General features: G+C 35.7%; 1 protein-coding gene across 2 annotated transcripts; it reads right to left on the bottom strand.

Moving 5' to 3' along the window:
• Window positions 1-172: 172 nt before the first annotated feature.
• Window positions 173-22,295, bottom strand: CDC37L1 (cell division cycle 37 like 1, HSP90 cochaperone). 2 transcript variants are annotated; one of them, XM_046665028.1, is made up of 8 exons: window positions 22,005-22,295; window positions 17,925-18,206; window positions 14,933-15,026; window positions 13,099-13,214; window positions 12,403-12,525; window positions 8,362-8,526; window positions 7,908-7,937; window positions 173-4,516 (listed from the first exon to the last, which is right to left on the bottom strand). In XM_046665028.1, the coding sequence occupies exons 1-8, from the start codon at window positions 22,134-22,136 to the stop codon at window positions 4,415-4,417; spliced, it is 1,044 nt and encodes a 347-aa protein (XP_046520984.1). In that variant the 5' UTR covers window positions 22,137-22,295; the 3' UTR covers window positions 173-4,414. The 2 variants fall into 2 exon arrangements, with proteins under 2 accessions (XP_046520984.1, XP_046520985.1); XM_046665029.1 differs by lacking the exon at window positions 7,908-7,937 and having other exon boundaries at window positions 22,005-22,294.
• Window positions 22,296-23,412: the final 1,117 nt, after the last annotated feature.

Raw genomic sequence — 23,412 nt, 5'->3', positions numbered from 1 at the left:
GTCCTTGGTACTTCACAGGGCTCACTCCATCCCACCTTCTATTCTACTGCCTGGATGTCTCACTGGCTTCTGAATTAGTGACTGCTTTCTAATAGTTGTCTTGAAACAGTACACAGGCTGGTTTCATTTTACACTGTCCTTTATCTCCTGCTATAGTTGCAGTCACACTGGCCCTCTTGACACCCTTAAGAGATTTGGAAATTAAAAAGAGGGGTAGAAGAACATGGCTATGAAGACTCAAGACTTCTTTCCCGTGACCATTTTCTCCCCACACCCAAAACACTTAACCCAAAGTTTTGTACTTGCATCCATTACTTTGGGAAACACCTGCACTATTACTTTTTTCTTTATTAAAGCAAACAAAAAAAATTTGTTTCATGCTGAGTTGATGTCACAGACAGCTCTGATGAACAATCTCATTGCTGAGGAGTACATCCTGCTAAAAACCATAAAAATGCTGCAGCGACCATCGTTATGATTTATGTGCCACACGGAAATATGTCTGGAGCTGAATGCCATGGCTAGAAGTTACTAGGCCTTAGTTAAAGGCTAATGAGAACAGTACATCAACTCATTACCCTATTTTCTGGAGTGCCATAGTTATTTTGGTACACCTTTCATAAGCATTGTGTGCTGTGGGAAATACAAAGTGGCAGTACCATCCAGAAATTTTATTTCTCAATTACATTTGAAATAGGTTAAATACCAGCTCAAATTTCTAAACCCCATCCCATAGCTACTTCCCCCTCAGCTATTTACAATGGCATTCTAGCAAAATAAAATATTTTGGACACTCATAGATTCTGACAAACTTACCTATGTTAACAACAAATCATGGTCATTACAAACCTCAGATTAAATTGCTGTAATACTTGCAACCAACAGCAAAAATAAATTTCTATTTTAAAACATGTTTATAAGGTGTCTTCTCAGTGACAAAAGAAAATATTCCCAGACACTGGTAAACCGCAGAAATAGCTTTCTTAGCTTTCTAATTCAAGATTTTGACTTCGGAGGATACAGTTTAAAAATTTTAAAACACAGTCAAAATAGTCTCCCTGTGCTTTAAGATTCTGGTAAAAGCCAGTGTGCTTTGTAGAGTTCATACCCCTCTTCCTGCGTTTCTTTAACGTTCACGTGTCTTCTATATATACAGCAGTGAGTGAAGTTAAACTGTCGTGCCAGATTGCACTTTGGAAGGATTTCGCCACAGTGTAAATCAATCTGGTGATGTGTCACACTTAACCAAAGGACTCTAAATTTAAAGTGTTTAAAAGAGTAAACAGCATGCAGAAGCATGCTGTCTAAAGAAACAGGTTGAAAGATGTATTTTTATCATTTTCATATTTAGAAAAGATTAAACTTCATGTCTAATTCTTCAAGGCTTATGAGAATGGTTTTGACTTCATTATTAGATGGTAAGCAATTTATAATCAACTTTTATTCTTCTTTGTATCCCCTCCCCTCCATGAGCTTACATAGTAAGCAAGGAAAAACTTATTAGATGAATCAGCTTCTCAGAAGACCTGTGAAATAGTACATTCATGTCTGTTACAGATGGGAAATGGATGCATAGAATTTTAGGACTTATTAAAACTATATGCTATAGTCGCAAAATGGAAATGAAAAGCCTGACCTCAACACAGACAAGTACATTTCTGTCCCACATCAATTTAAGAACTGAAATACACGACTGACTCTGAGGACAGTACATTGACATCTTTTTATTTTTTCTGAAAATACCTCAAGGTTAACTTCAAGATCACTTTGCCTAAACCCGCAATCACATTTTTCATCCTGTAAGAAAGACTACTTACTAAATTCTTGTTCTTTGGGCAACACGTTAAATCACTTTAATAGGAATACTAGTCTGAATGAAGACCCAGTTTTCCTAAAGAGAAGTTGTAGGAGATTGTGAGCTTATTATGCAAGATTTGAAAGAGCCAACTGATGGTATAATTGGATGAGAATGTTACTAATCTGTCTCTCCTAGAGAATAATTTCCAATCAGTATTATCTCCACCACCATTGATAAAATGACACTGAGTTAATAGGGAATAAATAGAGTGATAACTATTTGGTTTTAAAAAAATCTTTTATTAGAAGATTAATTTTACCAAACGAAACAAAAATCTTTGATGGGTACTTTGATGTCAAAGATGTTTCATTCATCTGTTTGGACTTTCCATAGTTTGTTTAGAGAAAATTGTCCAACGTGAAATATGAATTGTCCCTTTGCTTAGTATGCTCTTATTATTTCTTAAGAAACAGAAAAGAGAACATTTCTCTTAAGAGGAGTTAGTTCTTAGTACTGCAGCAAAATAAAACAAAATAAAAAGGATGTCAATTTACTGTTCTTAATACTAAAGTACTGCTAAATACGTAACAGTCATAGTCTTTAAGTGTAAATTCTGGCATCAGTCACTGGTTCCCAAAATAAATCCAATCACATTTTCACAATCAAAACATAGAACACTTCCTTTTCAAAGTTAAAAAACAGACATAGCCAAAATTTAAATAGCTCTTGAATACTTCCTGTTTTAGAAAACAAAAACCAAAAAACCCTTCAGAACAGTCAGTTCGTTGATAATTTCTCTCCTTCTAGTCTTCAGTCATTAATACCTCTATCTTATAGAAGGTAAAATGACATTCAAAACAATTTGGATGCTTAAGAGGCAAATCCTGGCGAAAAGTGAAGTCGAGGAATGGAAGTAATGGTTCAAGTAACATTTCTGTGAAACGGGATTTTACTCCTGTGTCCATTCCCTATCTGATAGGAAGGGAAAAACAAGAGCTTGCTAAAAGAGAAAAAAAGTTCTATAACTAGGTCATCGGTAAAAAAAAAAAAAAATACAGGCTGATGAATACTACCATATAAATTAGTCAAACATTTTATTATAGAGTATATATTTATATCAAAAGCACAAAGAGTTTTATTCTGAAAACCAGGAAGATTGTGATGTTACAGAAGTATGATTCAGTAATTCCAGTCCATTTCTATGGATAGTGAGTGCCTTATCACCTCAGTTAAGACAAGGTGCAAATGAGGCCAAGGTCACAGGTCTGATCACCATATGGGTCCCTTAGCATTATTTGGTTTCTGAAATTGAGGAATGTATTCCCAATCCCAGCAAGCCATTTCCAAATGTTTGCTACTAGTCTCAATGGGACTGAACCAAAGACTACACTCAATACAAATCAAAGTTCATGTTCCTATACATCAGAAGATTAATCCTCACATAATAAGGATAGCATAATTAGCACTGTCATCTAACTCCAAATAAAATGAATCATCAAATATCATGGCATATTTGAAGTGAATTATATAGGACGTAGTAAAGCTAAGAAGCATTCTATGGTAACTGAGCTAATAAGAGGAATGACAAATGTAGTAAAAGCCATCATTACCGATAACGATCACTAAGTTCTTAGAAATAAGTAGTTGCCAGGTCAAGGCAGTTAGCTCTACAAGATTTCTCTTGCTTTTTAAAAAAGTCCTTGGGCTACACTAGAGTGAAACAAACAATAACCATAATTTAAAAAGTCAGATTCTTCTTCCTGTTTGTTCTTACAGGCCATTAGTATTCTTTTAAAACTTGCTCCCTGAGAGATCCCAGACTATGTCAAGTACAGAAATTAAGAGTGAGCTTGAAGTTGATCTTATTAAAAAAAATATTAGCTTTATCACTTTTTATATCACTACAATGCTTAATATTAAAAAGTCAACAGAGTAAAATCAACTTCTAAGGAATATAGTTTTGAGAATACTTAACGGAATAAATTTAGTGTTTATATAAAATAGATATTAGTCAAGGATTTAACTGATGGTGCCGAAAATACAAACATAATATTATTTTAAGGGGAAAGACTTTGTTTTCATTTGTACCACCCAGCTTATTTAGTAGATTATCAACTACTGATTTATTGCTTTTAATATGATGAAACACGAGATCTGACAGCTAAATTAGCAGTAGGATACAAGTACATTTTTTATCTTTAATCATTTTTATAGAATAGGACATGTACATATCCATATAAAAAGAGACTGTAGCAGATGCCTCCTAGAATCAACCAGTTCTTGTAAACATTACATTTGTGCAGATTTTCATACTTTGATTCCAAAATTGAGAACAATAAGATTAAAGGCAAATTTAGTAGCGCAAAAAAAAAAAAAGTCCAGTTTGACTTCCTGCAACATACCGTACCACTCCTCTCTCCAGGAAAAACAAAACAAAACAAAAAAACCTAGCAGCACATAAAAAAAAATGTTACAAAACGTTTCAGTACTCTTTTTTCCCTCCCATCAAAAACTGAACAAAAATAAAGTGCAGCACCCATAAAAGTGTCAAGAAAATAGCCAAGTTCTTCCTTTCTTGTAACAAAATAGCACTTGGCCTCAGCAGTCTTAACCAAATTATACAGTGTCCATCATTTTGGGTTCATCATCTTCTTTATGTACCACTGAGTTTAAACTGCAGAGAGCTGTATTGATAGAATACTGAAGATAATCTGGATTCTGAAAAAAAAGTATAGGGAAGAAACAATGGATGATAACCAGTTTTATGCCAGTATATGCAACTACATATTCAGTTTCACATTCTCTCCATTTCTCTGCAGTACAGCAGAGTGAGAAAGAAGATGGACTTTGAAGTCAGACTTGGGATGAAATTCAAGAAGTCAAAAAGAGAAAAAATAGACTATTACCACTTAATCCAAAAAAGATGTGATAAAGACAGAATGATCTATGTGAAAAACAGCAATGTAATAAACATTACTTTTTTCTCCTTTTAACAAACTGTATAATTTTAACTATTTAATCATACAAGGCTACATCATTCATGTTATTTATTATATGTACATAGCCATTGATAATTTAAGAGATAAATATGGCATTAAGCCAGCAATATATTTTGAAGATCACTATCTAATAATTATAACAGTAAATACTAAACACGCCAAACACTTGAATAAGGAAAAAAATCCATTTATAAGTAAAAATTATAGCTATCTTCAGAGTTGATTCTGGTTTCCCAAAAGTTAAAATCAAGTGAGAAACTTAATCTTTTGAGAGGTACTTGGGCCCCTATTTAAAAAATTGAGAATAAAAGAATAGCTTTTTTTGTTTATTTTTTAAATGGAAAAACTCATAAATGTTCTACTTGTTTATTTCTAAAACTAGGAACAGAAAACCTTATTCAATAAATGCAAAAATAAAAACATTATTTGTTAAAGCACCATGAATAGGGGCATAAGCCCTTAAGACCCAGGACTTTGGAAAGTTCTTCTCCAAGAATTCGATTTTGTCTGGTCAGTTGTTCTGAATATCTGCTGGTAAGAGTTTTACTACTGTATCACCTAGTTTCATTTGTTTATTTTATTTAATAAACACCAATGAGGAAAATATTGCAAACGGGACAGCTGCTTTAAATCTCCCCTTCCCATAGGGAGGCAGCATTTTCAAAAGATCCACTTAATAAAGTACAATAGTTTGTGATTCCTTTATTGTAAAAGTCAAAATCTAGCTAGAAGTTGGATTATTCCCAAACTGAGGTCTGGGACACTAAAATAACATTGACCTCGGATGAAAATAACATCACAATTTAATAAAATTAAAAGCTAGTCTATAGGATAAACCTAAGGTAACTGTTACTTTTATCTCTATCCCAAGAGGCTTTGGTTTAGTTCTCTCAAAACTAAGGATAATAGTATGTGGCTTATTTCACCAGATTGTTATCAATTAAAAAAAGCAATGAAAAGCTAAACTGTTACCCAAGTTTAAGTTTTATAAAAGATTAATATTCTCATTACATTATCCGATTCTCCAAAGAAACAAAGTGCTAAGACATTTTCTAACAATCCAGGCCCAATTCCAAAAGCCTTCAGAACAGAGCTTATAATTATTCTATTAAGACTAGGCTCCAGTTTTCCGTGAGAGAATTTTGACTATTAGAGTTGGCTAAAAAGTGTCTCCAGAACTCATCTACCCACTTCCCTAAGAACTGTAAGACATCATCATGGAGAGACTTAAAAAAAAAAAAAAAAAAAAGGCAACCAATATACCTAACCTAATCTACACTCAAGTTCCACTGTTCACCCCATATTCTCATCTGGTACCAATCTCAACACATGTCTTGTCCCAGTGATCAATTCTTCCCAAGAGCACATGACTGAGCGTCTTGCCCTATTTCCAATAAACAATTCAACAACAGTACAGGGGAATGAGCAGTGATGTAGGATAGGAATCTAGGATTAGGATATTAGCTCTGTCACTTATTTTACTGACTTCAGGCAAATTACTTGACCTCCATAAGCTGTTTATTCATCCATAAAATGAATGAAAATGAACCACAGAGTTTTTGAGATTAAATGATACAACATAAAGTATTTTGCAATCTATAAACTGATATAATAAAAATGGGATTATGGTAAGCTTTTCTTCCAAATCTCCTCTGAGCTGACAATTTAGTCCCTCAGGCTGCCTCTCATCTTATCCGGTTCCCCTCAACAGGTTGACAATCCTGCATATCTAGCTGAAATCTTATCTAGCCCTTCTCTCCCTCAGGAGGACTAGACCAGGATGCTCAACTTCTCCCACCAAGAGGAACTGGTCTGTTAGCTCAAGTGAATTAAGCATAAACAGCCCTAGTAACATCAGCAATTCAAAAGTGTCAAAATTGTATAATCTCAGGCCTCCTGCCAAAATGACTGCAAGGGGATACATACCTAGCAGCAGACCTCAGTTGCTATCTGATTTGTATGAGAACTTACTTCTCTCAAACCAGAAGCAACTCTAATACAGGCTTCTTATATTTTAATGTGTACTTTCCCCCTCTTATGTTTAGAATCAATGATATCCTTCAAAAGTCTTTTTCCTTTGCATTCATTATGTGATATCTTAATTTTAGGAGGTTTGTATACTGGACTTGACAGTGACTTCATCATAAAATCTCCTTGGAAAGACGACTCTCTGTGGGCTATTTCTCAAGGAAACGAAGAGAAAATTACTATATTTAAACAGCATTAAGAGAGAATCTGCAGGACAAATGGAGAGGGAATATTGCTTGCATGTCTAACTAAGGGGTAACGTTACTAATTATTTAAAAATCAGGCCTTGATTATTTCCATCCTTGAGAATAATATTTTTGGCTGAGTTGAATATAATAAATTGCTTTCCTTAAATTGTCCCTTTGGCTTACAATACATGTAACTGGAATGTTGAAATTATAGAGACATAGGGTCAAGATACTGAAAATCTCAATTCCTACCAATTTATGAGATTTAAAAATAAATTCAGGGCTCTCCTCACATTGCCTTCTGAATGAGACTTCCCTTTTCATTGTGTAGGCAACAGACTAAACTGGCTAAAGCTGGTCTTAAAATCTTGGGGCCTGGGAAATGAGAGATGACTGGGGTCAATTAAAATGCCACAAAAATCAAAATGGGCAGCAACTTTCTAATGATAATTTAAAATTGTAATCCTAAGTAGTATCAGACAGACCAGTGATCTAACTTCCTCTTCTTTTTGACATAAGTTCTTTCATGCTAGTGACATGGTTTTATCTTGATCTAATAGCAGACTTCAGAGGCTCAAACAGTTGGCCAATGTTACCAGAAAGAGCGGCTTAGCATGAACTACATTAATGTGTAGTAACAACGTTACATCTGGTAGGCAACACCAACATTTAACAAGATAACACTAAATAAACTCATGTAACAGATCATCTTGGTTGCCACTTGGATGTATGCTTTGAAGCTAATTCATCCTGATAAATTCTTAACAATATAGTTCTACTCAGAATGGGAGGGGTTCCTCAGGAGCCACAGTGAGAAATTTATGACTGAGAAGATCAATAGGTAACACCCGCCCTTAAAAAAGCTTAGGTGCAACTCATCTCTTCTATACTTACAGCAGTGGAATTTGGTGTCTCTCTAAATACCTAAGGGATGGAAGAGATTTAGTGCCAAATTAAGTCATCTTCTGAGGCAAGAATATTTTTAACATCTAAGAAGAAAAAGTAGTCCAAAAGAACAAAAATTATGTGAACTAATACATTTATAAAATAAGTATTTGCTGGGGCTGGCCCCATGGCTGAGTGGTTAAGTTCGCGTGCTCTGCTTGCGGTCCAGGGTTTCACTGGCTTGGATCCTGGGCGCGGACATGGCACCGCTCATCAGGCCATGCTGAGGCGGCATCCCACATGCCACAACTAGAAGGACCCACAACTAAAATATACAGCTATGTACTGGGGGGCTTTGGGGAGAAAGCAGGAAAAAAAAAAAAAAAAAAGATTGGCAACAGTTGTTAGCTCAGGTGCCAATCTTTAAAAAATAAATAAATAAATATTTGCTTTTCCAACTTACCTGTGGTAAGGATTCTAATAAACCTATAGATCCAATACCAGAATGGGGAACATGATTCTGCACTGTCATAGGCTGAAAACTTGGTGATTGAGAATAAAGTCTGACTCTTGACTTGAAAGCTTCAAGTTCATTTTTGAATGCTTCAAAATAACCTTCTTCCTCTGCCTAGAAAACAAAGAAGACTGTGTTTCTCAAAACTTCCAGACCACACAGTAAATTCTAACAAGCGTCTATCAGGTCTGAAGTGGAGGAAGTAAAGATGAGGTGAATAGTTTAAATGTAGAAACCACCAAGATCCCTGTCAGATTTGTGAAAACTGCCTGTTTTATAGGAATATTAATGATTGGTTTGTTCCATTTCCTTCTGTTTCAGCAAAATAAAACAAACTAATAAGAAATGACCCCTCTTTATAAACACACATACAAATATAACAAAAGAAAGTAGGCATTCTCTGTATTTCTCTTGATTTATCCGTATTCTTGACAGGATCCAAAATAGTCCTCATTTAACTTGTCATATTCATTCTATCCTCTTCCCACTGCCAACCAACAACCAAGGGATATTCTTAAAACCTTTTAATTCTCCATCAATGAGGAGGCACTATTACCTGTTTCTAGTAATTCTCTAACCCTATACTCCCTATTTGTAAAAGTGATGAAAACCAAATAAAACTCAACATTCAACTTCATTATGGAAATATCTTAGTGTTTAAGTTAAGCAAGTACCTTCTTTTCAACATTATGGAAAGAAGTACAATGAATTATGTTGATGGAGGGGAACTCCCTCCAAGATATATAATATAAATAAAAGTCTTGATACAAAATACCCTGTTGGCAGTAGCCTCCATTTATAAACGTTTCCTTTGCAGATCAAGAATAGCACAATGCACATCCTTCACTTACAGAACATAGGCTTTAAGTTCAAGTGGTGGAAGAGATTTTGTCAAGATTTCATTCCTTAATATCTTGGAGCGCCTTTGTCTGAAGTGCTATTTTTACTTTAATGTAGTTTAGGTTGTGTAACCAGATTAAAACCTGTGGATTAGTTATTAGCATCAATATTTATAAACATAATGCAGACAGTGTTCTGTGCTGCCATTTTATCTTTTTATGAATTTAAGAATCATTTCCTTAATTATATGATAGCATTTCACTTTAGTCATTATATGGTATTCATATGGACATATGGAATGTTAGTCTTCATATCCAAAAGTAATCCTTCTGAAATGGTTATGCAGCAAACTATTAAAGGAATCAAGTGGCAAAAGTGCCGACCTTACTGCATGCCTAAGGCCTGGGGATTTAGATCTAGAGAGACTTGACTGAATTTTGCTTTATTAAGCAACCTATGGGTCATTTGCTTAATTTCTCTATGCTAAGTTCCTCACTTGTAAAACAGAAATAATAATTGTCATGAAATGTTATGATTTAATGAGTTATTGCACATAAAGTGCTTAGAATAGTACCTGGCACAAAGTAGCCCCCCGTGAAAGTTATTCCTAATTAAAACAAAAAATATTATTAAGAACACAGTGTTAAGATTAAAGACTTCAGTGCTTTTCTGTTCTATTTTGTCAAAGTAAATTTCAAAGAATATATATAGTTTGGCTATGTTCCATTGTCCTATTAAGGACTATTTTCAAACATATCCATTAATGTAAGATGAAAAAGAAAGTATGGTTTATATTATGCCTATGTGTCAAATGACTATTTAGAATAGTCATCAGAAACCTACCTAAAATACCAACTCAATTGTTTACTCACTAAAACTCTACTTCTTTGGGACAATTTCCTGTTTAGGTTGCACTTTAGAAGAGTTTACAGCATTAAAGGTGGGTTATTGCCACCCTGACATACTTTTTTAAATTTAAAAACACAATTTTTTTCTGTATATAAAAGAAAATATGTTCATCGTAGTCTATTAGAAAGAAAATAGAAATCATTTATAATTCCACCACCCGGTATAATCAAAGTTAAAATTTTGGTATATAGTATTTCCTTCTAACTTCTAATTGTGTATGCTAAAATGTATCATATATGCAAAAGAACATGTAAAAAATATATTTATCTACAGTTTATTGGGCAAAACCCCACTATGTACCCACAGAAATTAGGAAACAGATCATTACTAGTGCCTTAGAAATCAGTTGCCAAGAGCATTCCCTCTCTCTCTCTGAGGTTACCATTATTGTAACTTTTGTCTTAATCACTCCTTTTGCCTCTTTAGTTTTATGGCCTATATATGTAGTATCCCTCAACAATATATTGTTTAGTTCTGCTTGTTTTGAACTTTATAAAAAATACAAAATATTTTTTAAATGATACTGAATCTGTCATTCTGTGACTTGTTTTTTCATTCTCGTTTTTTTATCCATGCTGATTGCTGGTTAGTATTTTACCAAATGAATATACCATAATTTATTCATTCTACTGATAATAGACATTTGATTGTTCCCAGGCTTTTTGCTATTATGAACAATTCTAGTATGAACATTACGGTATCTAGTACACATGTGTAAGAGTTTCTCTAGGGCAGTAGTTCTCAAACTTTATGATCTCAGGACTCCCTCACACTTGTGAAAATTACTGAGGAAACTAAAGAGCTCCTGTTTATGTGGGCTATATCTGTCAATATTTACTGTGTTAGAAATTAAAACCAAGGAATTTAAAAAATATTAACTAAAATATAACAATAACAAACTCACTACATGTTAATATTTATAACATATTTTTATTTAAAAAACTTCATTTCCAAAACATGAGAAGACTGACTTAATAGAAGATAGCTACATTCACACATCTGCTTCTGTATCAGTCTCTACTGTACACTCATGAGAGAATGAGTATGAATATGGCAAATAAAATCTTGGTATTATTATGAAAATAGTTTTGACTCAGGGCCTCCTGAGAGGGTCTTGAAGACCCTTGGGTGTCCTTGGACCACATATTGAGAAATCTATTTTCTAGCGTATGTACTTAGAAGAATTTCTGGGCATTAGCACTTGTTCAGCTCTACTAGGAAATTTTCCAAAGTGGTTGTACCAATTTATACTCCCATAAGCAGTGAATGCAAATTCTTATTGCTCTACTTCTTGTACAACTTTTAAATTATTACTAATCTAGTGAGTGTGAAATGGTAGTTAATCTTTCTAGAGATATCTGTCTTTCTTTAACATGGCCAGCATCATCCTGTATATATTAACAAAGTATCACTTCTTTTGACTTGATAGCAAAGCATTTTCTCAGATCATTAAAAATTCCTCAAAAATATAATCTTAATGGGGGCTGGCCCCGTGGCCGAGTGGTTAAGTTCGCGCGCTCCGCTGCAGGCGGCCCAGTGTTTCGTTAGTTCGAATCCTGGGCGCGGACATGGCACTGCTCATCAGACCACGCTGAGGCAGCGTCCCACATGCCACAACTAGAAGAACCCACAACGAAGAATACACAACTATGTACCGGGGGGCTTTGGGGAGAAAAAGGAAAAAATAAAATCTGTAAAAAAAAAAAAATATATATATATATATATATATATATATATATAATCTTAATGGCTGCATGATATTCTGTGTACAGGTTTGGTTTTTTTTAACCATTCCTCTAACTGCTGAATTTTTAGGTTGTTTCCCCTTTTTTTCAATACACAAGTCTGATTTCTCATTAAACTGTGACTTCTACATATGGAGGATACCATACCTGTTTTGTTCTACACTGTCCTGAGCATCTTAAACATGTGTGCTTTGCATTAGTAGGTGCTCAATATTTACTGAATGAATAAACGATGGGACACTCTAATTTTCCTGAATACATACATTCATTTGAACGGGTCTCAGTTTCATATACATGCTACAGTACAGCCTCTTATATTGCTCTCCTAACTCTAAATTAGCATGAAATCAGCAATATAATTTTCCTTTCCGCTATAAAGTCTACAGAATTTAGCCTGTGGTATCCTGGTTGGATGGTTTCCTTTGATATGTACAGACCACAGAAATCTCAGCTAAGGCCTAACCTTCCCATTTAACAATACCAAATAGCTACTTACTTTGGCTTTCTGGAAAAACAAACGAAAACACCCTCTTGGATCCACATTACAACTTTTGGCCATTTCCATAATAAACTGCATTACAACAGCTTGATGTGCTATTTGTTCCATTAAAGCCCCTTTCTGAAAATAAAGACATTAAAATTACAAAAACTACCTCTGGAAATATACTTAATATTGTGATTACTATTTGGATTTTTAAAACATGAATTTTCTAATAGGTTAAAAAAGAACAAGGTGTAGGGGCCGGCCCAGTGGCACAGTGGTTAAGTTCGCGTGCTCCGCTTCGGTGGCCTAGGGTACACGAGTTCGGATCCTGGGCACAGACCTTATACATTGCTCATCAAGCCAAGTGTGGTGGCACCCCACATACAAAATAGAGGAAGACTGGGAAGAGATGTTGGCTCAGGGCCAATCTTACTCATGGAAAAAAAAAAGGTTTATATTATATGGGAACCAGAGATGGGGGGTCAGGGAAAGCACACTGGAAAAGTCTCCTTATGCTGACTGAAACAGCTGAAAAAAAAAAAAAATCCCACAGTAAACTCAAGTAGATCTGAAAATAAAAAAAAATTCTAATTCCATTCAATGACCTTCCTACTTTCATTTAAAGTAAGGTAAAAAACAAAACAAAAAACCAACAAAGTAAATCAGAATTCCACTAAGGTTCCCAGAAACTCAAGGTTCACATGATACCTGTTCAGCTTCTAGATGAAAACACCATAAAATAAGATATTTAGCAGTTTCTTCACATACAAGGTATGGATGGTCAGACAAAAATCTCTGACTATCATCCCATCGACTCAACATACCTGTAAAAGAAAAAGAATTAAATCATGAATGTCAAATATTTTCTTCTTATAAGCAAAGAAATGGTATTTAAAATAAAATGATTCTCTTTAAAGACAATTCATATTACCACAGCAGTATGTTATCGTAAGAGCAAATGAAAAGGGATAAAACTTTAAAGCAATAGCCAGTATAGTGGAAACAGCCTCCAAACTTCACAGCAAGTTTTATTTTAGATAATTAGGCTAAAGTAGGGTCACCAGTTTAACGCCAAAAAAATCCTGCCTCTGGGGGATGCCCGAAGTTCCAGGCCATTGGGATAGTTGGTTATCTTAGGCAAAAGTAAGTACAGATAATTTCAAGAAATTCAATATTATTTATTCATAGAATACAAATTTTTCTATTAGAAAGATGGAAAAGAAAGCAAAACCTCAAGAAAAATGCTATGCAAACAAAAACTTAGTAAAAGATTCAGGAAAACCACATTATCCCTATTAAAAAATGTTTAAAATGATATGGTAAAAAGTTGACAGCACGGAAAACCAATCCATTCAGTGTCATAATAGTAAACATACTTTAACCATTTTAGTCATGTTAACTAGTCATGTTTATATACATAGAAAACAAAATCTTTCAAAAATCAGTTAAGCATATTTGAAAATTTTGCTATCTTGCTTCAAAATATCAAACTATCCCAAATACTATTTAAAGTGTATCTTCATCCAAATTAGTAAGAAATTTGGTCAAAAAGTTGATACCACCCAAGTAATCATGTAACCAGCAAAGTATAAGAAAAATGAACATTTTATGAATAAACTGCATAAAAAGAAGGGAAAAAAATCTAAAGTAGTATCCATTGTCTTGCCTTGACATAACTGAAGGATGAATGATATTCTGAATATTTTTGGGGAAAAAACACCATAGGAAAAAGATTTCAAAATGCCATTTTAAAAGCCTATTAACGTATTACAAAAACTATGTTTACTAAATTAACAGATTACTTGGGATCAAAAAAATATGCCTTGAACCTTAACTCCTAACACTACCCAGCAGCATTTTCACCCCAACAGTACACCACTACTTCTAATCCTTAGAACACAGCATGCTGTTTCCCAACTCTGCCTTTGTACATGGTGTTGCTGTTACCTTGCCTCCCGTATCTACATGGAAAACTCCTGTTTCTCATAATCTAGCTCAGATATTACCTCCTTTTGGGAAGTCTTCACTACATCAACTCCCATCCCACTGCTTTTCCCCAATAGAGAAAACTATTTTTTAGTTCTTTGTGTACATATTTCTATTACTATATTTATATGAATAACAGTTAAAGATCTGCATGATTTATATATAGCAACATATCCAAAACTGAAAAAATTAATGCTAATCTTATACTCATAAGATAAACAGATACCAAGGAAGCAAAGAGCAACAGACAAAAGCAGACTGGTGAGGAGCTGGAAAGAGGCTAGGGAATAAACAAAGACCATGTCCTGGAGGGTAGTGCTAGATAACAATAGACTGAACTTTGCTTCCCCTCACCATTCGGTTTACTCTCAATCTGTTTTATTTAGGACCAAAAAAAAAATCTAAAACAAGAGCTGTACACTGCGTCACAAGTAGCTACACAACTAGAGTTTGTCACTTATTTTCTCTTTGGTCCCCATTTTATAAATCCACTTTTTGTGCACATGTTTATGATACCAAATGTTACAAAAGAAGGAAACTCAAATAGTAGACTTACCAAAATGTCTGATTTTTTGCTCATATTTCTGCATAAATGATTTTGATTTATCTTCATCTTCTGTTTCTTTCCTTTTATCTTGATTAATAAAACTCTAAGAAAAAATTTTGAAGTTAAAATCAGATTTTATATTCTAATTGAACCATCTTTCTCAGATACTGAATGCCTAGCAATCCTTCCTATAGACACTAGTAGTATTATACTGATACTATATCATTAAATTCATCTGTTAAACTATTAAAAATTAAAATTTTCTTCTATTGGAGTTTCATTAGTTTTGTTTAAAATGATATTTGTGAGAAATTACAGAATTATTTTAGAAATCATACAAAAAAACAAATGAATTAACTTTTTTGTTAAACAATTTCCCTATCAAAGTTAAGTACAGAAAGATCCTTTACATACATAATTTACATTTTGCATTATTCATTTCCATTAAATATCTGCAACTCTAACCAAATCTTTGGAGTTCTTGCTGGAAATAAACTTAGAAATTCGAAGCATATACATAATAAAGTATATTTACTATAAAGTTTCTGATAAGACATAACCCTAAAATAGACTTTTGTCATAAACTTTCTTAGGAGATGCCAAACAGTTTGATTCTGAAATAAAGTACAAATTTCTATTAAGAAAGTCCTTATTTTCAGTTAAATAAGTCATAAAACAGACCAAGATGAAGTTTTTATCTAGCCAAAAAAACTGGCAGAACGGTTTCTCAGAACATTCTGTGATCCCATTTAAACCTTGAGATCATCGCTGCCAAAAACGTAAATCTGCCAGTTTACAATCAGGAAGCACAGAAAAGTTTTATTTATTTCAAAATAAAAGCATTTTTTTCCCCTTTAATATCTTCTTTACCTAAACCAGCTCTGTCCAATAGAAATATAAGCCAAATCACAAATGTAGTTTTCTATTAGCCACATTAAAAAGCCCAAAGAAACAGATGAAATCAATAACACATTTATTTAAGCCAACATATAATTTCAACATGTAAGCAATACAAAAAAATTATTAATTAAATATTTTATTTTCTTTTTGGTACTAAGTCATTGGCATCTGGTGTGTATTTTACACTTACAGCACATCTCAATTCGGACTAGCCACATTTCAAGCGCTCAACAGGACATGTGGCTAGTGGCTATCGAGTTGGACAGTGCAGATCTAGACCAGTCCTCTCAAGTCTCAAGCTCCCAGACAAAAATCAATGTACGATTTTGAGCAAATGACTGGAACATAAAGATAGTCCTAATTAATTTGTGGTATAAATGTAGGCTATGTTAGAACTTAAGTTTAAAAAAAGAGAAGTAGAGACAAATAAATATTTTCTTTGTGACCAGTGTGTTAAAAGAAGAGACACTAACTTAATGAAACAAAGAAACACTGCTGTGACATTCCTTCTGGAAGAAAAAAATTATTTTAAATACTTATGGGGTATAAATACAAACCAGAAGTAAAATAACACTTTAAGAAGACACACTACTTAGAAGAATATACAGACATAGTGAATCATTCAGATAAAGAAATGATCATGTTGTGGGAGAGGAAAAATATATAAATATACATTGGTACAGGCACAGAAAAAGTCTAGAAAGATACAACTCTGTTAACAGTGGTTATCTCTGGGAAATGAAACTGAAGTGAAAGAAGCCTTTCAATCTACTTTACATACTTACGTATTGTATTTTTTGTTTCATTTTGCTTTTTACAATAAGCATGTTGTACTCACAATTTTTCTTGATTAAAGAATAAAGTACTGATAGGGCTAGTGGTGGTGCACATTTACCTATGTGTATCATCTGTTGCTGTAGCACAACTAGAGCTGGTGCAGGGGAAGGAAATTAATGAGTGCTTAGAGAGTGGGTTGAGAGTGGATGCCAGGACAGAAACAAGCTGTGGTATAGACTGAGACATCTAGAGAATAATGATGGTTAAAGATGAAGTGAATGTGGACTTAGACAAGAATGAGTAGTCTATCTCTGAAGCTTGAGAGTTAAGTTTAGTATAAACAGAAAGAAGTTCCGCTGCACACACTAGTAGAAAATGACTGAATTTGATGGCCCATTTCTTGTTCAGATAAAAAAGTCAAAGAAGAAGGCCTATATAATCCAGTGAGAAACAGAACACTGATCTTACTATATTAACTACTAACCTGGCAAAAGTACTGTACTACTGTACTAGTCCTTTCAGTAATAATGCTTGTAACACTAAGTCCAGATTACTGCCTGAGTTTTACTAAATACACAATGCTAAATAACACTGAAAGACTTTATTTAATAAATCCAGTAACTATACATTGGTGTTACAAAAGTGATAGCAAGCTGATAGCACAGCAACATCAGAAAGCGCTCACGGACTGGATTGGTGGTTACCAGAGGGGAAGGAGGGAGGGGAGTGAGTGAAAGGGGTGTTTAGGCACATGTATATGTTGATGGATTATAATTAGTCTTTGGGTGGTGAACACAAGGTAATCTACACAGAAATCAAAATATGATGATGTACACCAGAAATTTATATAATGTTATAAACCAATGTTACTGCAATAAAAAAATAATAATAATAAAAGAAAGCTCTCATAATATCTGAGCTTTACCATGTGCCAGGCAGGCACCATCCCACGTACTTTTAAGACATTACCTTATTTAGTCTTCATACCCACCCTGTATCATTGAGGAAACTGAGGCTTAGAGATGTTAGGTGACTTGCCCAAGGTCACAAAGCCAGTACTGACAAAGCTGAGATTTGAGGCAGTCTGGTATCAGAGCCCACACTTATGTCCAGTGTGCTACAGTGCAACCATATATTTGTATTAAGAACCACCCACATTAGACAGTATCGGGGATACAGGTTTCTGTAACAAGGACTTTCATAAACTGTCAAAACTGAACACTGTTTTACAGGATTCGGTTTCTTTGCTAGCAAATATGCACAACTGGTTTGCACAAACACTTCAGTTTTTTTTCTTTCATTATGGTCCAATAAAAGGCCATACCTTATTAAAAACATCCTTGCTTATGGCATCCATGTTCCACAGACACATTCTCTCTCTTTGTACTAGAGCCTCTTCTTTCTGCCGCCATTCCTCTTCCCGTTGCCTCAGTTCTGATACGGCTGTTTGTGCTTTGGCATGTTCCTGATCCAAGGACTCAGAGTTATGCAGTGCTAAGCTACCAAGTTTCTGCTGAGCTTCAGCGAGATTCCATTTGCACGCCACAGAGCTCTTCACAAACTCTTTCTGCTTTTGGCAAGCCAGTTCAATTCCATGGCTATACATCTGGATAAATAACAATGTTTGTAAGAAATGAAGAAGGCAGCACAGTTCAATTTTTCTTTTAGTCAAGGATTTCTGTACAATGTTTTTGGTATATAGGTATCCTGCCTTCTGTGTAGGCAGTTACATTTTTATATTATAGGCCTTGTTTCATCAAACTCTAAGTTTCTTTGTTAATCTGCACCCCTCCCCCAACAACTAACAGCAACAAAAAGCCTAGCAACTAGCACAGAGTCCTGCATACAGCTGGTGCTCAACAAACATTTGATTTATAGTCTTTATAATCCTGAAACAGCAGAATAATGAGAACAGAAGCTTAAATCTAGGTCATCAATCTACCATCCAACATGCTGAAAACCAGACCTTCATAGTTTGGTTTTCCAAGTTCTTTACTGCATCGAACCTCTTATTTTGAAATAACCATTTCTTGGTTTCTATTTTCTTTCTTTATCATTCCAATCCTTGGTGATTTGAGAAGTTCTTATTGGAAATTTCTATTTATAACTGACTATATCAGACAGATATTCTTTAACTTAACCCTAATCAAAATAGGCAAAGTCATTTTAAAAACTAAAGCCAACTGACCCACCCCAATGACTCTGTTCCACTCAGAAGCAGTAGTAATTAGTTTTAATATTTACTGAACCACTACAGGTAAGGCACTATGATGGGTGTTTAATTCCTTATATGCCACAGCTCTATAAAACAAAAGCTGAAGGCACATATTTTTATGATTTATTAGCTAAAATGTAGATCAATTTCAAACTGAGTACTCAGAAGAATTTTACTCCAATCTGTTCCCTTATCTGCATCACTCTTCAAGCCCTTTTAATTTCACACCTTAATTATATAAATACAGCCTTTCTCATCTTTAAGCCCTTCTCCACTCTACTAAACTTGGAGTGATCTCTCCAAAAAACGAATCCGGTAATATTACATACTTAGACCTTGGGATAAAGTGCAAACTCTGTGGCACAGCATGGTCCTTCATGATCTCACTTTCTATTCTCTCTCTAGACTCATTTCTAGTGATTCTTCTAATTGTCTGCTTACTCTTTTTATCCCCACTCCCCCAAACTCCTATCCCCATTTCAGATTCTGGCATCACTTCCCTCAGTTTTCTCTTATCCCTTCCCTTCCCATCCAGGTTATGCATACTTCTGTAGTAGTGTTTTCACACAATGTTGTGCTTGTTTGCTTACTCAACTATCAGCTTCTTGAGAGGCTAGAATTCAATAAATCTTAGATGAATAAATGATTCTCCACTTCTTGGAACAGACTAGTCGTGGCAAAGAATTCTCAGGCACGCAATATGCAAGGCCCCCTCTTCCTAGCTGAGATTTCAGGCAAACTTAGATTTCTATTGGGGCAATGTGGACACTGTTGCTATTCAGATGATTTATTTACTCACTTAGAAGGTTTGGAGCCCAGGTACCCGATGGCCCTAATCAACCAAGTAAAATATTTATTTTTAGTGTTTGCTATCTTAGAATAAGATCAAGAATAACTGTAGACTATGCTTAAAAAGGGGCCAGGAAAATGAGAAAGCGATAACATTTATTATTTTGTAAGGAATGACAAAGATATACTAAGAAAGACAATATGGACTAATGGAAATATCTTGCATTTTCAAATTATGTGGGAGCAAATGTTCATTCCTCAAATCAAACACAGAAATCTGACTTCCAAATTCCAAAGATGTTTTAAGTTTAAAGTCTTCTCCATGGACTACACAGACAACATTTGGCCATTTGAGCAAACTATGCAACATGCGCTAATTAAAAGATCATATTTTATCTGTGAACATACTGAGATTTTAGAGGGATATTAAACATAATTACATTTTCATGAACATAAATAGCAGCTGTTAGCATTAGGTCTACTAATGCAACTTTATGCAAAAAATTCTCAAACAGGCTCTCTAAATTCCAAACTGCCTTTACATTCAAGTGCATCTCAGAAGTATACATCACATATGACATTAAGATGTCTAGATTCTCCATATTTGGTAAAATTAAACCAAAGCTGTTTTTTTAAAACAAGATTATAAAATATTTATAAATTGAATTAAACATTTTATTCTTTCAAATATTCTAATCCAAATCTTAAATCCTAAAGTCAGCAAGATAAATAAGTAGGTTTGTTATAATCACATGCACTAACTTAGGATTAGTAATCACCTTGCAAAGTTTAACACCATTCAAAAGTAGTTTCAGCCATATAAAGTTTTACATTACATCACAGGATGGGCAGTGCAATATGTAGATGGGGAAAAACACTGCATCCAGGGGTCAGAAGCGAGCTCTAGTTTTAATTCTGTCACTAACTGGCTATATGGTCTCATGCAAATCACTTTTAACGAAGGAGATAAGCTATTCACTTCCAAAATCCCTTTCAAGTAAATAAGCTTATAATTCCAAGTGCACAAGTAAAAAGTTAATATACAGATATTTTTTAAATTCAGAGTTTCTCTTAGATTACTTTTATGATTCAAGCATAATGCACTGAAATTCTGGGGACCCTTCTATTCTCTCCATATGCCTTCAAAATTGACGATGACAGCTGCTGTTCATTCTTTTTTTTCTCTCTGTAACACATTCATTATGCGCTCATATAACACACTTTGTATATAAAGATGACACTAGCTATCCATAATTAGTGGCTGACTACTAACCATCAACTCTCATTCTGTCCTCCTAAAAAATGTCTTGCGCTTTCCCAGTGGCTGGCTGGCCGAAGTACAGTCTGTGGTTATGAAACAGCATTTTTCTCCATGGGAAGCCAACTAACGCTGTGAGCTGGGCATAGGATCGATGACCCTACACTTAATGGCAAACGATTTAAATCACTCATCATCATTAACAGGTAGCAAGATGAGTCTGGAGAAAAACTGTATTAATTCAATTAAGCTCTTAGGGACCCCATTTTACAAGAAGCCTAGAAAGCAGACACCAAAAATCCTTTTCATTGAACATATTAGTGTTTAGTTTGTGATCCTTCCAAAATATACTCGGGTTAGCAGAAAAACGAAGACAAGGTGATATGAGTAGGAAAGCACTCCCTAAGACAGGACCCAGAAAAATCCTAAATGGCATATCACATTTGAATAAGTTTCAGAAGAAGGAAGGCTGCGCTGAAAACCACAAGTAGCATCAGAAATCTGAAGAAAAACGCAAACGTGTGAGTATATGTTTTTACTGGAGATGATGTGAAGCCAAACTAAAAAGATAACCGTAAGGAAAAAATGGTCACGCGAATGGGAGAGATTTACGCCAGCATCAAAAGCGAGGTTTACAGAATTTGCTCAGATGTCAAGTCAGTGAAATTGGACCTGAAAGCTTTACAAGTCAGGAGCTCAGTGAACTGGTGAAATACAACCATACACCGTTCCTAACTGCCAACTATGCACAAGTATTAGCGCCTTCAACAGAATAAAGTGCTCAGATAAAAGCACGCACAAGAGGACAAAGGGTCAGTGTTATAGCGTGAGCCGCTCCAAATCTGGGTGCTGTCAGGAGAGGGGTGGTGGATGGGGGAAGGAACGTCTTCCACGGGTGAGGAGGAATCTGCCAAGGTGAAAAAGGTGTGAGTGGTGGTGGAGGTTGGGAATACGTGGCCAGCCCCTCTTCAAAGCCCTCAGAAGATGCTACAATAGTCGTGGGATGGCATCAGGTCCCCGGGGGTGGGGTGGGGGGACGCAGAGTAGCGCAGACCAGAGAGTCTCGGAGACAGGGAGTTTGGGGGCCCTCCCCACCCCACCCCACCGCACCCCACCCCCCACAGAATGCGGGCCCCTCTCACCTGGGCGCCGCCGCCCGGCAGCTGGGGGCAGCGGGGAGAACCAGGGGACACGTCCAAGTCACTCTCTTCCTCAGCCTCCCCCTCGGCCCGAGGGAGGCTCCAAGGTCCTGGCGGCGGCCACGGCTGCTCCATGTCCGCCTGCCCCCGACCCTACAACTGCCACTGCCAACGGACTTGGCGTGACTGGAACTTGCTGCGCGGAGCCAGCCGCCCCAGGGGGCCGGGGCCGTTACCCAGAATCCCTTTCCTGACCGCGATGCCGACGCACGCCCCACGCTAGCCTGGGCCGCGCCACCGGCGGACGGCGGAAAGAGACGGACTCGACTTTGTACGTCACTTCCGGCTTGGAGGACGGGGCCATGGGGGTGGGCTGTCGGGCCTCCGTGTAGGGGGCGGGTCTGCAACGTTTTCTAGTTTAAAGGTCCGTTCTCGGAAGTCCTTCAGCGCTGCTGATATACTCGTAACGGTGTTGCGGATCCTGGAGTATTAAGTACTTGTTTGGTTTTCCCCTACGCTGTAGACAGTGGGCCCTGGACGCCAGGAGGTGCTCGGACCGAGTGTGGTCCACTTTGCCTGTTGTTTAAAAACTGCAGCTCATTCTTGGACATTGACATGTAAACCAGTTCTGAAACTGGGGTGGGGGAGGGGAGAAGAGGGAAGAATTTTGAAAAGCAAGGCCAATTTTCCTCTCATTTCGAGTTACAAGCAACAAGAGTTCTGTGAAACTTGGCTGGGAGGAATACGCCAAAGATGCGGACACATTTAAGAGGGCGAACTAGGACCAGCCCAGGGAGTCTCATTTCAAAACACGCAAGTTTAACAATCAGGCGTTGCTGCCCTACTCATAATTGAAGAGACCCAAATAAAAACAAGACGCCATTTTTTCAATCTCGTAGATTGGCAAATTTATGAAGTTTGTCAATACCGAGTGTTGACAAGATGTGAGGAAATCTGTTAGAATGTCATTTGTCTAACCTTTCAGGAGGGGTAATTTTACAATATCAGAGGTTTAAGTGCTTTGATTCAGCAATTTCACTACCAGGAAATTATCCAAAGATGCGTTATTTTTGCACCAATATCCAATGACTTATCTGCAAAGATGTTTATCGCAGCATTTGTGTGTGTGTGGCAGGAAAAAACCATCGAATTGTCCATCAATAGAGAAACGTAAATAAATCATATATATTAATACAATAGGATATTATCAGTCTTTAAAAAGAATAAAGTAGATATAAATGTCCTGATATAGAAATATTTCCAAAATGTGTTCAGTGAAAAAAAGAAAAGCAAGTTGCAGAATTAGATATATGTCTATATATCTATATCTATCTATTGAGAAAGACAGTGATCCAATTTGTGTAAAAACAAATTTTTGTGTGTGTGTATGTGTGTGTGTGTGCACATGTGT

This window comes from Equus quagga, chromosome 6 (genome assembly GCF_021613505.1).
Source record: "Equus quagga isolate Etosha38 chromosome 6, UCLA_HA_Equagga_1.0, whole genome shotgun sequence".
Classification (NCBI taxonomy): Eukaryota; Metazoa; Chordata; class Mammalia; order Perissodactyla; family Equidae; genus Equus; species Equus quagga.
Note: the sequence above shows the minus strand (reverse complement) of the source record. Positions and strands in the feature narration are given on the sequence as shown.